The 14,584-nt window shown below is 41.0% G+C and overlaps 1 protein-coding gene across 1 annotated transcript in view; it reads right to left on the reverse strand.

The window, feature by feature from the left end:
- DCDC2 (doublecortin domain containing 2) overlaps positions 1-14,584 on the reverse strand; it is a 174,827-nt gene that overhangs the window by 107,205 nt on the left and 53,038 nt on the right. The window contains 4 exon segments of the mRNA XM_013977473.2: positions 3,222-3,276; positions 5,127-5,273; positions 11,138-11,269; positions 11,394-11,470. Of these exon segments, the coding sequence (XP_013832927.2) occupies positions 3,222-3,276; positions 5,127-5,273; positions 11,138-11,269; positions 11,394-11,470 (411 nt within the window).

Consider the following 14,584-nt stretch of genomic DNA (forward strand, 5'->3'; position numbering starts at 1 on the left):
AGGCCCTAGACACAGCTACTATATAATATGGTTCCCTAAAAAAGCCACCTGGAAGTAACAGATTATGGCTTAATCCCAAAGTGGAAGAAAGCAAGAAGAGGCCTAATTTTACAGCGTGTCCCACGCAAACACTAGACCCCTCATGCTACTTCGCCCGCTGTCCTGCCTTTTGCCTCACGCACATATCAGAATATCTGACAGGAAGAGCAAACCTCTGGCTCAAACAAACAAAAAGCTAACAAGAGCCCTTCAAACACCCCTCACTCTACTAAAAACTGGGTTTTTTAAAATATTTCCCTAGACACTTTCCAACAAGATTCGATCAACTCAGGTTTCTTTTCATTACCACAGTAAATCCATTTGGGTGCCCACAAACACGTGCCAAAGACATTTCGGCCATAATACAGCAAATTTATTTTTGTGGAAAATTTGCCACAAAGAGCAGCCCTCACACAGGTAGATTTCAGAGATGCACCTTGGAAACCTTCTGAGCAGGGGACCAGACCCAGACTCGGGCTGCCATTTCTCTCACTCAGGTACCTGATGACGCAAAGTGTAAGAAGCCCTTTCATCCAAACTGGACTCAGTTTCCCAAAATGCAAATGGAGGCTGGGAACATTCAGAATTTTCCTTGCTTCACAGTGACTTCGGGATACATAGATAGTTATTTTTACCAAAACCTTAACAACTACAATATTTGGATCTGTAAATTGCTGATCACAAGACACATTAGCTATATGATAATAAGTGCAAGGAAAGAAATGTAATATAGTCGGGCACTAACTTTCCGATACATCCTTCATGTTACATCTCTTCCACTAGAGGGCGCTTTGATTCTGTGCAGTGAGGCCTCGAAGCCACAAAGCCTCCTCCTGTTGATGGGTTATTTTTTCAAACTTAACAGAACTTCAGACAATTTGTCTCTATCTTCCTTTTGTTTTCAAGGCTAGGACCACAAGGTAATCTTAATGTGCTCATTTCTGTGACTCCCCAGCACTAGGGGTCTGACAGAGGGGTGACTTCTGGTCTTGTCCTGCTTTGCACGCAACGTTCCCTGGCTGTTTGGAAAGGCTCCCCTTGCCACCCAGAAGCCCCTGTCACCCATACACCTCACCACGAGAGCTGGACCCTGCTGACTGGTCACGGATGCACAGCGGGGTCCCCTGTGCAGACTATGACAGCTTTCTCTCTAGCGCACACACACACATGCTCTTTTTGTTTGTTGTTAAATTCTATCAGGCCCCTATCCTCACTCCCCTTCTTTATGCAACACAGCCATTCCTAGAAAGCAATGTGAAGAAAAGAATTTCTAAAAATCCAGTTCTGTGACCCATTTGATTTGCATCATGAGCTCAAGGATGCTCTCCCTTTGATGTGATTTGTAGCCCTAAAGTTTTGAGCCAATTTCCCACAGCCCCCTTCTCTCTTACATACCCCCACTCAGTGCCAAGTGATTAATGATCTTAAAAACACATATATTCTCCAGGGAACTAATTAATTAAAGAAAAGGAGCACATTAATCCTTCTGTTAAAAACTGAGTTTGTGACTTTGGAATGTCCGACACAGAATATTCTCTGTGCGGCTCACTGCCAGGCATTCACACATCCACCAGACAGTTTAATGAGAGCCTACTGTGTGCTCTGAGGGTTACCCCCCTTTGCTAAAATGAGGCCCACGCTGACCACCAAGAGGATACGGTACCCTCTCTCCCTTTCTCTTCCCATGTCCTGATGTATTTTTCTTCAAGCTTAGCCCTGATTGACATCACATGCATAATTGTCTCCCCCCCCCGCCCCCGCGCCTCCAGAATGGCAGCTTCCTATATTCACAGTCTTCTCTGGAATCTCTGGCTCCATCCCTTGCCCCATAAGCACTAAAACAGAGCCCAGGACACATACACACTCAATAAATAGCTATTGGATGAATGCATCAACCAATGACAACGGAGAGCTACAACATGCTGCAAGAGGAGCTGGGAGAGGTGTCCATCTCCCCGGCTGCTCCTGTCCAAGTCACCTACACCACACACCTGGATTCCAGCTGTCCCACTGCCTCCTGTTTCTATTCTTGCCCTGACCCACTTCTGCAGACACCACAGCCAGATGATCTTTTTTTCTTTTCTTTCTTAGGGCCACACCTGTGACCCTAAGGTTCCCAGGCTAGGAATCGAATCAGAGCTGCAGCTGGTGGTCTACACCACAGCCACAGCAATGCCAGATCCAAGCCACATCTGCGACCTACACCACAGCTCACAGCAACACTGGATCCTTAACCCACTGAGTGAGGCCAGGAATTGAACCCGCATGCTCATAGATACTAGTCGGGCTCATTACTTCTGAGCCACAACGGGAACTCACAGATGATCTTTTAAAAATGTAAATCAGGAGTTCCTGTCATGGCGCAGCAGAAACAAATCCAGCTAGTAACCATGAGGTTTCAGGTTCAATTCCCTGGCCTCGCTCAGTCGGTTAAGGATCCAGTGTTGCCATGAGCTGTGGTGTAGATCGAAGACACGTCTTCAATCCCGAGTTGCTATGGCTGTGGTGTAGGCGAGCAACTGCAGCTCCAATTCGACCCCTAGCCCTAATCTGGGAACCTCCATAGGCTGTAGGTGCAGCCCTAAAAAAAAAAAAAAAAAAAAAAAAAAAAAAGAATGACATGAAACTCATCCACATGAAGGGGCGCAAATGAAAAATACAAATAGGTTAAGAAATTACCTACTAAATGCTTAGCACAGTTCTCCCATAATGGGTATTTTATAGGCATATGCTGAATGAACAAACGAATGAATGATGGATGAAAAAGATGCTGATGGGAAGCTAAATATTTGAAATGACTTTCATTCTTTTAAAGGAATATAACTGAAGGTTACCATTTTGTTACAAATACTTCCTTTTTAGTCTCTGTCAGTGACAGAACACAAGACAGCATAGACCACTGGTGGGACCTCATACAGCATTTCTTCTCATTTATGTATCCTTGCCTAGATTTCAAACTCAGGATAGATTTTGTAAGGAAAAAGTTACCTATTTTGAAATCCATATTTTAAAAAGAGAAATTTAGTTGTAACATGAACATTCTAGTGTTATTTCACATAATTGCGTACATACCACAAGGTGGCTAAGTTTGATTTCTCTGAATTTAATTGAAACCTAAAGGACAGTTTCTCTGTACTGCATAGAAATACAGAACATTAATGAGTAAAGCATCTGATACTTACACTCCCTTTAGACTTTCTGGATCCTACAATAGGAGGTAGTGAAGAGGCTTTCTGACTGTGGAAACAAATTGCAATTCAGAAATCAGAACATTATTCGTAAAGAATACCCAAGGCAAGATAACTGTCCTCTCAGTGTGTCCTCCCAACCTAGAACCCAACTGTCCACAGACATCAGTGTTTCACAAAAATTCACAGACTTTCCCAGTTGCACAAAGACCACCATAACATTTCCAAATTCCATGCCAAAAAATTTTTAATACTTTCCTGTATGGTATTTTAACTGATGCTTACAGACAAATTTAGTACCACCTCGAAGTTTTTCAGAGCATTTTCAATCAAATCCCTAAATTTTCTATTTGCATTTCAAAAAGTAATTTCCCAAGCGAAGTAATGATTTTGCCAGACTGAGTCTAAAACTACAAATTTCAATTGCTTTTATAATATCTATAACATATACCACGGATAGAAACACAGACTGGCACAACAAGGGCATTTATATTTAGGAAGTTTCTAAACCAGTCATTCTCACAAAAAAGTAAAAAGTTTTCTTAGGCTCTAAGAATAAGTTATTTCTCGGATGTCTCTATTACAGGGAAAGATCCATCTTAAAACCCAATTGAACCTCTCTGAAAATAGGAGGAGACACAGAGACAGAGGTAACTCTTACTAATTTGTCTGAGAAAGGCCACTACAAGCTAGTTTCTCACTGCCACCAAGTAGAAGCACTCACTGCAATCTTACTGCAGGGCACAGCAGTCTGATGCAGTGTGGCTTCACAGAGGTTGTGAAGGATTTGATTTCATGGTTGGGTAAGGATGGTTAGCAATAAGTCTGCTGGTAAATAATTCTAAAGTTGTAGAAAACTACACGCTCTTGGATACGCTAAACACCACCTCTGAAATTCCATTTCACTTATCATTCATTTAGAAACCCTCACCTAGCCTCTCCATCAAGCTACGGAAACAAATTGCTGACAATCTGCTCTGTCTCTGCCACATATCAACCACCCTAGCAGAGGACAACTACCAAAAGTCAATTTCCCAGCAGAGTGGACAAAGAAAGGTAGCAGAGATGGAGCATGGAGCATCATGAGCAAACCCAGGGGCCCCTGCATCCACTGGGGGCCAGGGCTCTCCATGCAAATGCACGTCTCTGCAGTCTGTCTGCTTGGCACTCTTCACACACATGACATTTCCTAAAGGAAGAAGGTTCACTGTGCACTGTGTGTAATTGAAAGCAAAATCTTTCAAACTCTGCATTTAGTAGCTACACATCCAGCTGCTCAACTTATTTGCACCAAAGGAATTATATAGTTTCATATTTTACTGTTATTATTTTTAAGTATAAAATATGTTTTAAACACCCTTAGCTGTGTCTCTACACACCAAATGAAAAATTGCTTGGTATAGCTAACCAGTTAAGATGTTATTAAGGAGTTCCCTTCGTGGTCCAGTGGTTAAAGAACCCAGCTAGGATCCATGAGGATACAGGTTCGATCCCTGGCCTCACTCAGTGGGTTAAGGATTCGGCATTGCCATGAGCTATGGTGTAGGTCACAGACATGGCTCGGATCTGGCATTGCTGTGGCTGTGGTGTAGGCCTGCAGCAACAGCTCCAATTAGACCCCTAGCCTGGGACCTTCCAATATGCCGCAGGTATTGCCCTGAAAAGCAAAAAAAAAAAAAGTACTATGCAGTCTATCATAGATTCCACAAGATTTCATTTTTATGCAATAGTTCTCAATCTCCAATCATGGCAAAATAAACACCAATTAATGGATATCACACATGATTTCCATTCTGATGGATAAACAAGACTCTGATTTAGACAAGTGGTCAGCACAAGAGTCAATGCTATTTCAAATGATAACTAAAATATAAGAAGTGAATGAAGATGAAAACTTACCCATAAGACCTTCTCATTGTTGACTTGTCAAAAAGTAATTCACCGTAAGGCAACTTCTTAAACTTATCTCTGCCAACAGCCACATAAAACTGCCCATTCTCCAACTCTGCCCCACTCTCAACCAGTTTTCCTTCTAAAGTATAAAGTCTGCCAAAACAGGAATGCCATCAATTAAAATTTTAACAAGCATTGAAAAAAGTGCTTAAAGTCACAAAGTCAATAAAAGAAAAACTCTGTTCTTAAGTTGGCTCATTTGTTACCATGCTAATTACTGAACTATAAACGCCTCAAAGTCATCAGACTCACCTAAATGCCCAAGTTACAGTGTAGATACAGTTACTTTACTCTCTAGCTGTGCAATATTTCATCCCAAGAAACCTGACAATCTAACATAAGGATGCCCTGTTGCTGCCATATTTAGATTTTAAAGGGAAAGAATTAACTTGGAGAGAATGTGGAGCTTTAAATGAAGCTCAGCTTCCCCTGAAGTTTAATTCCTCTATTTTCTGTGAGCACTTTTAAAATTTATTTTCCTGATGCACTGGTCAGGTTGACAAGCCTCTTACTGCATGCCATGCAAGAGCAGCTCTCAACCAAAATGTTACGTCCAAACACACAGAACTGGGTCAGAAAGCAAGAGGTGAGAGGGCAGGAGGTAAAAGAACCCAGTATTAATGGTGCAGAACTGCATAGCATTCATGCCTCTTTTCTTTTTGCCTTCCCTCATCTTCCCAGAATCAAGGGATTTCACAAGAACCTCCCTTTACTGTAAAACTGCTGCTGCAAACTACAACTAATATGTTACTTATTAAAAGAACAGTGACAACTTTGCTAGACAATTCAAAGTGTCCACAGAATTTTTTGAAAGAATGAGAAAAAAACAGACTATTAGGAAATATACCAGAAAGACAATGGATATTTTTAAAGGTTATAAACAGGAGTTAGTAAGATAAGTTTTAAGATAATCATTTTAAAAACTTCTCTGATGTCTTACATTACATAATTAAGGGTAGTGACATTTGCAAAAAGAATTAAAAATACACTGGCCTATCTGCTTGGTTACTGAACATGTAAATGGTTATATCCTATGAAGCTAAGAAGTACAACAAAAACAGCCACCAAACCCCCTAACATGTGTTTGTGTAGAGTTAGTATAAAGACAATAAGTCTTTCTTTATAGTTTGTACCTCTATCCCTACAAGTCTAAATACCAACACTTCACCCAGACACCTGGTTTTGCTGCCTTGACTTAGACCAGGGTTTCTGAACATTATTGACCTTTTGGACATGGTAATTGTTGGAGAGGTGGGGAGGCTGTCCTGGGAATTGCAGGATGTCAACAGCACCCTTGACGTCTACCTATTAGATGGTAGCAGTAGCACCTCTACCCCCTATGACTTTGGACATTGCCGAACATCCCTTAGGGGCAAAACTGCTGTTGGTTGAGAACCGCTGGCCGAGACCCAGCCATTCTTCTTTCATTTTCCTTCCAAGTAGGAAGATCTGAATCAGTGGTTAGCTTTTATAGCTAGAAATTAAAAGGCGGCAAAGCTGTGGATCTGGAAACAGCCAAGATTTGACTGGTTTCCTCTACAGCTACGTGAAAGATACTGAATAAATTCTAACCCATGACGTTAGCCCTCTTTACATGACTCTTGTTGACATGCTTTCTCCCTTCGCTACAAACCCAAGAATCATGAACAGGGACTGGAACCAACTTTTGTGGGATGCTTTTAATATATAAATATACTGATGTGCAGAGAGGGTCCAACCATAAGACTTACAAACGTTCTTGTAAGGGACAGTGGGCGTGTCCCAAGTGAGCGACAACCAACGCCCACTCATGCCTGACACTGTATTAAGAATCAAGTAGGGCAGTTCCCGTCCTGGCTCAACGGAAACAAATCTTACTAGCATCCATGAGAATGCAGGTTCAATCTCTGGCCTGGCTCATTGGGTTAAAGGATCAGAGTTGCCGTGAGTTGTGGTGTAGGACAGCGGCTGCAGTTCCGATTTGACCCCTAGCCTGGGAACCTCCTTATGGCATGGGTGTGGCCCTAAAAAGACAAAAAAAAAAAAAAGAACAAAGTCTCCCCACGCATTCAGGGCACATAAAACCATATTCTCAATTCTGTATTTGTCCTTGCATACCTTTTATTTCTACGTATCAATTTGTTCTGTCAATATATGTATGAATAGATATATCTGGGCATGCGATTGTATCTTTGTGTGCTTCATATTATTTACTGAGTGGGTTTAAATCTATGTATGCATTAAAAGACAAAACGGCTTATCTTTAAGAAATCGATATATATTGAAGTTCCATTGTGGTTCAGTGGGTTAAGCACCTGACATAGTCTCTGTAGGGATGCAGGTTCCATCCCTGGCCTCACTCAGTGGGTTAAGGATTTGGCACTGCTCCAAGCTGCATCATAGGTCACAGATGTGGCTCAGATCTGGTGTTGCTGTGGCTGTGGCATAAGCCAGTAGCTGCAGCTCCAATTTGACCCCTAACCCAGGAACTTCCATACCCGGCAAATGCAGCCACAAAAAGAAAAAAAAATTAATATATACCTATTGAAATCTGCCTTTACTTCTGATACCAAAATAAAATTCAAAAGGGATCAAAGGTTTAAGCGAAATTAAAAAGTTGAAAGATGAGGAGTTCCCACTGTGGCTCAGCAGTTAGCAAAACTGACTAGTATCCATGAGGATTCGGGTTTGATCCCTGGCCTCGCTCAGGGGGTTAAGCATCCAGCGTTGCCCAGAGCTGTGGTGTAGATCACAGATGAGGCTCAGATCTGGTGTTGCCGTGGCTGTGGCGTAGGCCGGCAGCTACAGCTCCCCAGCAGCTACTGCTCCAATTCAACCACTAGCCTGTTGAACCTCCAAATGCTGTGGGTGTGGCCCAAAGAAAAAGATGAAAATATGGGAGAATCTCAGAGTGAGGAAGACCTAAGCTAATGGTAGGACTTAATGATCATAATGAAAGACTGAAAATTTGACTGCATCAAAATTCGACATGCCAGTATGCAAAAAGAAACAAAACTAGTAACAAAAATACCGACTGGAAACATATTAAAAACTCATATATGAGAAAGGGCTAATTTCTTTAATATGTAAAGAGTCTCTAAATCAGCAAAAAAAATGTACAAAGTCCATGAGATATATATAATATACTCATATTCATATATAATAAATATGTCCATTGTTATATAATGAATATGTTCATTCATATATAATGGAAGATAAATCTGTGGCATTATTTAGAGACTAGCTTGGTAGTTAATAGCAGAGGCCCTGGAGTCAGACTGACCACTGGGCTTGAATTCTAGCCCTGCTACTCACAACCTGAATAATCTTGAGCAAGTAACTTTCCCCCTCTGTCTCATGTTTCATGTCTATTAAAAGAGAATAATAAGAGTTCCCTGGTGGCCTAGTGGTTAGGAATTCAGCATTGTTAGTGCTGTAGCTTGGGTCCAATCCCTGGCCAAGGAACTTCCACATGCCTTGGGTGCAGTCAAAAAAAAAAAAAGAGAAAGAGAAGAATAGAACTATTGACCTTATAGGGTTGCTGAGTTAAGTTAAATATGTAAAGCACTTGGGATAATAACTTGCACACAAGAAATAATCAATGATGTTGCTGTTTTAGTATATTAGATAAATAAAATTCAAGAAACAATGAAATAGGAGTTCCCGTCATGGCTCAACAGTTAATGAATGCTACTAGCATCCATGAAGACGTGGGTTCAATCCCTGGCTTCGATCAGTGGGTTAGGATCTGGCATTGCCGTGAGCTGTGGTGTAGATCATAGACACAGCTCAGATCCTGCATTGCTGTGGCTGTGGTGTACACTGGCAGCTACAGCTCCAATTCAACCCCTAGCCTGGGAACCTCCATGTGCCGCTCGTGCAGACCTAAAAAGACAACAAAAAAAAAAAAAAAAGAAAGAAAGAAAGAAAGAAACAATGAAATACTACTTTTACCACGACAAAATATTTGTTACTTTTACAGTATAGATGAGAGTATGAAAAACAGACCCTTTCATGCACTTTTGGTAAATTAGTATAAACTTTGAGATACAGTTGGCAATAACTATCAAAATTTAATAGCATTCACCACTTGACACAGCAATTCAACTTCTTGACTTTAATATATTAACAAACTCTGCTTAAGAACAAAAACATGTAAGTGTAATAGCAGAAGGTTGGAAATGACTGAAGATTCTATCAGGAGGAGACTGCTAAAACATATTAGGCTACACCCTAATACGGAATATAAGATGGAATATTTTGTAGTCATTAAAAATAACAAGATAGAGCTATTTGTGTTAAGAAAAATTTTCAAGATTCGCTGTCACAGGAGGAAAAGCAAGGTATATTTATATAATTTATGTGCGTGTGTGTTCCCATTTGTGTTTTTAAGCATTCCAGTTTCCATCCTGCAGTGATGCAGACAAGTACTGTAAAGAAAGCCTGGGAAGCCTGGGGTGGGAGAAATAATTTTTTTTTTTTAATTGGCTGCACCCATGACATATGGAAGTACCCAGACCAGGGACTTAATCTGAACCGCAGCTGCAGCAGCACCTGATCCTTTAACCCACTGCTCCGGGCCTGGGATCAAAGCTGCACCTCCACAGGACCCAAGCCACTGAGATTAGCTTCTTAACCCACCTCACCACAGCACGAACACCAGAAATTGTTGTGGGGGGGCTTTTTGTCCTTTTTTTTTTTTTTTTCTAAGAGCCTCATTGCTGCATATGGAGGTTCCCAGGCTAGGGGTTCAATCAGAGCTGCAGCTGCTGGCCTGCACCACAGCCACAGCAACATGGGATCCAAGACTCCTCTGGGATCTACACCACAGCTCATGGCAACACCAGATCCCCAACCCACTGAGTGGGGCCAGGGATTGAACCCATGTCTTCATGGATATCAGCTATGTTCGTTACCACTGAGCCACAGTGGGAACTCCCATAAATAGTTTTTATTTACATTTTTGTCCTATTGTTTTACCGCACGTGAAGTATTACTTTAAATTAAAATAATTACATTTAAAATCATAATGGTTGCAAAATTATATGTATTAATAAATGCAAATATGCATATATTAATCTGTACCCAGAGTTAACTGAAAAACATAATATGCAATTATTTGAAAACTTATTTTATCCTATATGTCTACAGCATTCTCTACCAGTGGAGAATGTTCAAGAGACTGAGTGAGGATAGGATTCAAGAAGAAAAATCCCTTCACTGGATTTCAAATATTTGTGTGTCACATATTAATATATAATTTTAATACATTCTGTACATGTCTATATTATTTGTAACCCTTCCACCTATGAGATAATAAGTAAGTCAGCCTCTGTCAAGGTATAATTTCACAGGCTTTGCAACATAAAAGTCATGACTTTAGTCTTCACTTAAATTTCAGAACTTGAGAAAAATGTTTTTGATTTCTCAAATCTGGGCAATCCCACTTAATTATCCTCTCTAACCTTCCTCCTTCTTAAATTCGGTAACAAGTCCTAATGTCTGGAGACAAATAATTTGTACCATCAAATAAAAGTAAATATCTCCCGAAGAAAAGGACAGCTAATTAAGAGCCAAGAAGCTGGCTCATTCGGAAAAAAAAAAAAAAAAATCCTTCTCAAACAGAGCAATGCTGATGTTTGCCTATTTGCTCTAAATTCAAAGAATAAAAACAGTTAATACTTATCCACATGCTTCTATACCTGCTAAAGAATATAGTTAATATTTGTTGATGAGCTCCTATGTGCCAAGAACTGTTTTAAGCTCTTTATGTGGATTAACTCCTTCCTAAAAGGTACATACCTTCACATGAGGTATGTACAATTATATACCCATTTTACACATAGGGAAACTGAGGCATACAGACCCTATTTGTGAGCCGCAATTCACACCTAGGGACTAGTGACTTCGGAGCCTCCCTGGAATACCCTCAACAATTCTGAAACCCATCCTCTTGCAAGAAGAATACTCTGACACACCTGTGGACAGCCCCACTTCTCAGCGTTATTTTTTCCGTGACCATTTGTAGTACATGATCCCACTGATTCAAGGCTTTTCTAGGAATGAGGAGTCGAGAAGCTGGGTTTATGAGGTCTCCATTTGCAATCAAGCTGGGAAAAAAAGCAAAGCCAGTGAGTCAAACAATTTGGTAATCTTTAAAACTATAAAATAAATCCCAAACCAAAAAGAAATCACCACACCAATTTCAGCTTGCAATACAAAGCTCCAACTTACAAGATAGTGCAGGGTTCCAGAAGTGGCTTTCTAAAGCGAGCTGAAACGTTGATCTTGCTGTGGATAACTGGTTTTACCTTTAAAAGAAAAGAAATAGAAATCACTAAGCTTATGTTAGTGGGTTTTTTTTTTTTTTCTTTCTATGAGGAAAAACTACAGGTTTCCAGCAAACTGGCTGAGACCTGTTGTGCCTTTGTTAAAACCTTGCTTTTTTTCCAGTTATAGAAACACTCCAGGCTCACCTTCTGTGAATATCATATGGCCTTAACAGAGCTCTCAAGAAAAATTCCCTTTAAGTCCTGGGCATATTATTCATGATCTGTGCCAACAACAGCAACTTATGAGAATTTTAAGGCAACTTTTTAAAACAATACTTTCTCTAAAAGGGAAATAAAATTAATCCCATAAAATCTTGAATTCTGAAGTGCCCTCCCCTCCAACCACGAGGTCATCTTTCCCCACCTATCTGCTCCCTCGAGTCTCTGGCTTCCTATCAAGCACTTGACCTCACTCTATTCTCTTAAGACTGACTCCATCAATTTTTTTCTCAACTTCACTTCTTCATCTGTCCATCAGCCACACTCACCCAGCATCCTTAAATCCTCAACCCCTTGCATCTGGGTGGGTCTGGTTTTCCTTCCGGTCCTTTTGTTTGCAGGGTCCAGGCTGGGTACTGAGAACCATACAGCACCCCTGGGCCTGAGACAAGACTTTAGCAATGGGTAACCCCTCCCCCTCACAAATCAAGCATTTCTTATATTTCCCACAGTGGAGAGTCCAGATCCCTACTTCTCACTCTAAACCCTAAATTTTTTTTTCCCTTTTTATGAATTACTCTATTCTTCTGTTTATTAGCTGCATAAAAAAATGACCTCTAGGTATATTTGTATGAGCAATACCCGCTCACAAACACACGAAGTACATAAAGTAACAAAACCCTAAAATCCCACTCCAGGCACCTCCCTCTCAGCACCTCAACTCCTTCCAAGATTCAAGAAAACAGAGGCCAACAGGAATGGAGTCTTTCAACCTCCTCCCCCTTCACACTTTTCTCCTTTGCTGGCTGCCTCAGAAAAAGGATCCTTAACCCTTTACAAAGCTAAGCCCCCATCTTGGTTTTGTCCCCTGCTGCCTCCTCTGCCTGTCCCATTAAATATCTAGGACCCTTCACCCCCATGTGATGTCTTCAGTTTCTCCCTCAATCCCTTGGCCCTTTCCCTCCTCTTCACCATTCCTATTCCTACTGCCCACCCAGTGCTCTCCTCAGTCTTCCGCTATCTGGTTTCCACTGAAAGAGGAATCCCAGCTCTTCAGTTGGCCGACAAGGACCCCCATGACCAATCACTAGAGTATGGATGATCGCACCATTTTGGTTTGGTTTGGTTTTTGCTTTTTAGGGCCACACCTGCAGCATGTGGAGGTTCCCAGGCTAGAGGTCGAATAAGAGCTGCAGCTGCCAGCCTCCACCACAGCCACAGCAATGCAGGATCCAAGCCGCATCTGCAACCTACACCACAGCTCACGGCAATACCAGATCTCTAACCCACTAAGGGAAGCCAGGGATGGAACCCACAACCTCATGGTTCCTAGTCAGATTCGTTTCCGCTGAGCCACGACAGGAACTCCCACACTTCTGTTTTTAGGACTTTGTTTTCCTTCCCGATTTGAAAGGGAAACTTATAAGCAAAGGGAACTGATTAACAAAAACAGCCAACATTAATGACACTATATTTAATGACAAGCACTGTACTAAGTAATTTACACGCATATATACCATTTAATCATCAAAATTATGCCCTGAAATAAGTACTTATTGTTTAACCCCATTTACCAATGGAGAAACTGGAGCTCAATTAATTAATTTGCCTAAAATCACACACACTAAGGAGCAGAGCTGTCCATACCTATGAACCTCTAACTATTTGCTTTGCACTTTGGTAGTTACTTTAGATTAACCCTAAATAATCTTTTTTCATTTTTGTAAAAAGTTTAGTTGATTTACATTGTTGTTCGTAATTTCAGCTGTACACCAAAGTTATACATATACACACGTCCTTTTTTTTTTTTTTTTTAGGGTCAAACCCATGGCATATGTAAGTTCCCAGGCTAGGCTAGGGGTCAAATCAGAGCTGTAGCCTCCAGCCTACACAACAGCCATAGCAACGGCAGGATCGGAGCCATGCCAGCAATCTACAACACAACTCACGGCAAGGCCGGATCCTTAACCCACTGAGGCCAGGGATCAAACCCACATCCTCATGGATACTAGTCAGGTTCGTTAACCACTGAGCCACAAAGGGAACTCCTACACTCATCCATTCTTTTTCAGATATGTTTCGTGTATAGGGTATCAGAAATTTGTAACCCTAAATAATTCCTGGGACTCTCTGTTCTGTCAAATTATGCCATTTTGAGAAGAACAAGGGGTATGAATTTTTCTTTACTCCCCAGTGCCTAAAACAATGCTTGTCAATGCCTGCTAGTTGCACTATAAATGTTTACTGAAATTTAATTAAAAGATACTCCAGAGTGGGGAGTCCTCATCATGGCGCAGCGGAAATGAATCCACTAGTAACCATGAGATTGTAGGTTGGATCCCTGGCCTCGCTCAGTGGGTTAAGGATCCAGTGTTGCCCTGAGCTGTGGTGTAGGTCTCAGACGCAGCTCAGATCTGGCATTGCTGTGGCTCTGGTGTAGGCCGGCGGCAACAGCTCTGATTAGACCCCTAACCTAGGAACCTCCATATGTCACAGGCACAGCCCTGAAAAGAAAAAAAAAAAAAAAAAAAAAAAGATACTCCAGAGTAAAAAATTTTAATTTGATCATAATGGTTTTTTTTTTTTTACATTTGTAACCCAGATAGTCTCAGTCCTAAGCTAATATTTATAGTAATACTGACTTTAAAAAAGAAGTCTAACAGATAATGTATGCACCTGACCAAAATTCAAGTGGTAAAATAGGGAATAGAGTGAAAACGAAGAATACTTCCCACTCCTGTCCCCCAACCACAGAATTGCAACCAGAATGAGCAATATTCATTCAAAGATAACCTATACATACACGTGCATATTGTTTTATGCAGACATTTTATACATACAATTTTTACACACAGGGATAACCTGCTACATCATGTTTCTGCACCTTGCTTTTTTTCATTTAACAATCTTACCGTGATATTGTTCTATGTTGGT

This window comes from Sus scrofa, chromosome 7 (assembly GCF_000003025.6).
Source record: "Sus scrofa isolate TJ Tabasco breed Duroc chromosome 7, Sscrofa11.1, whole genome shotgun sequence".
NCBI lineage: Eukaryota > Metazoa > Chordata > Mammalia > Artiodactyla > Suidae > Sus > Sus scrofa.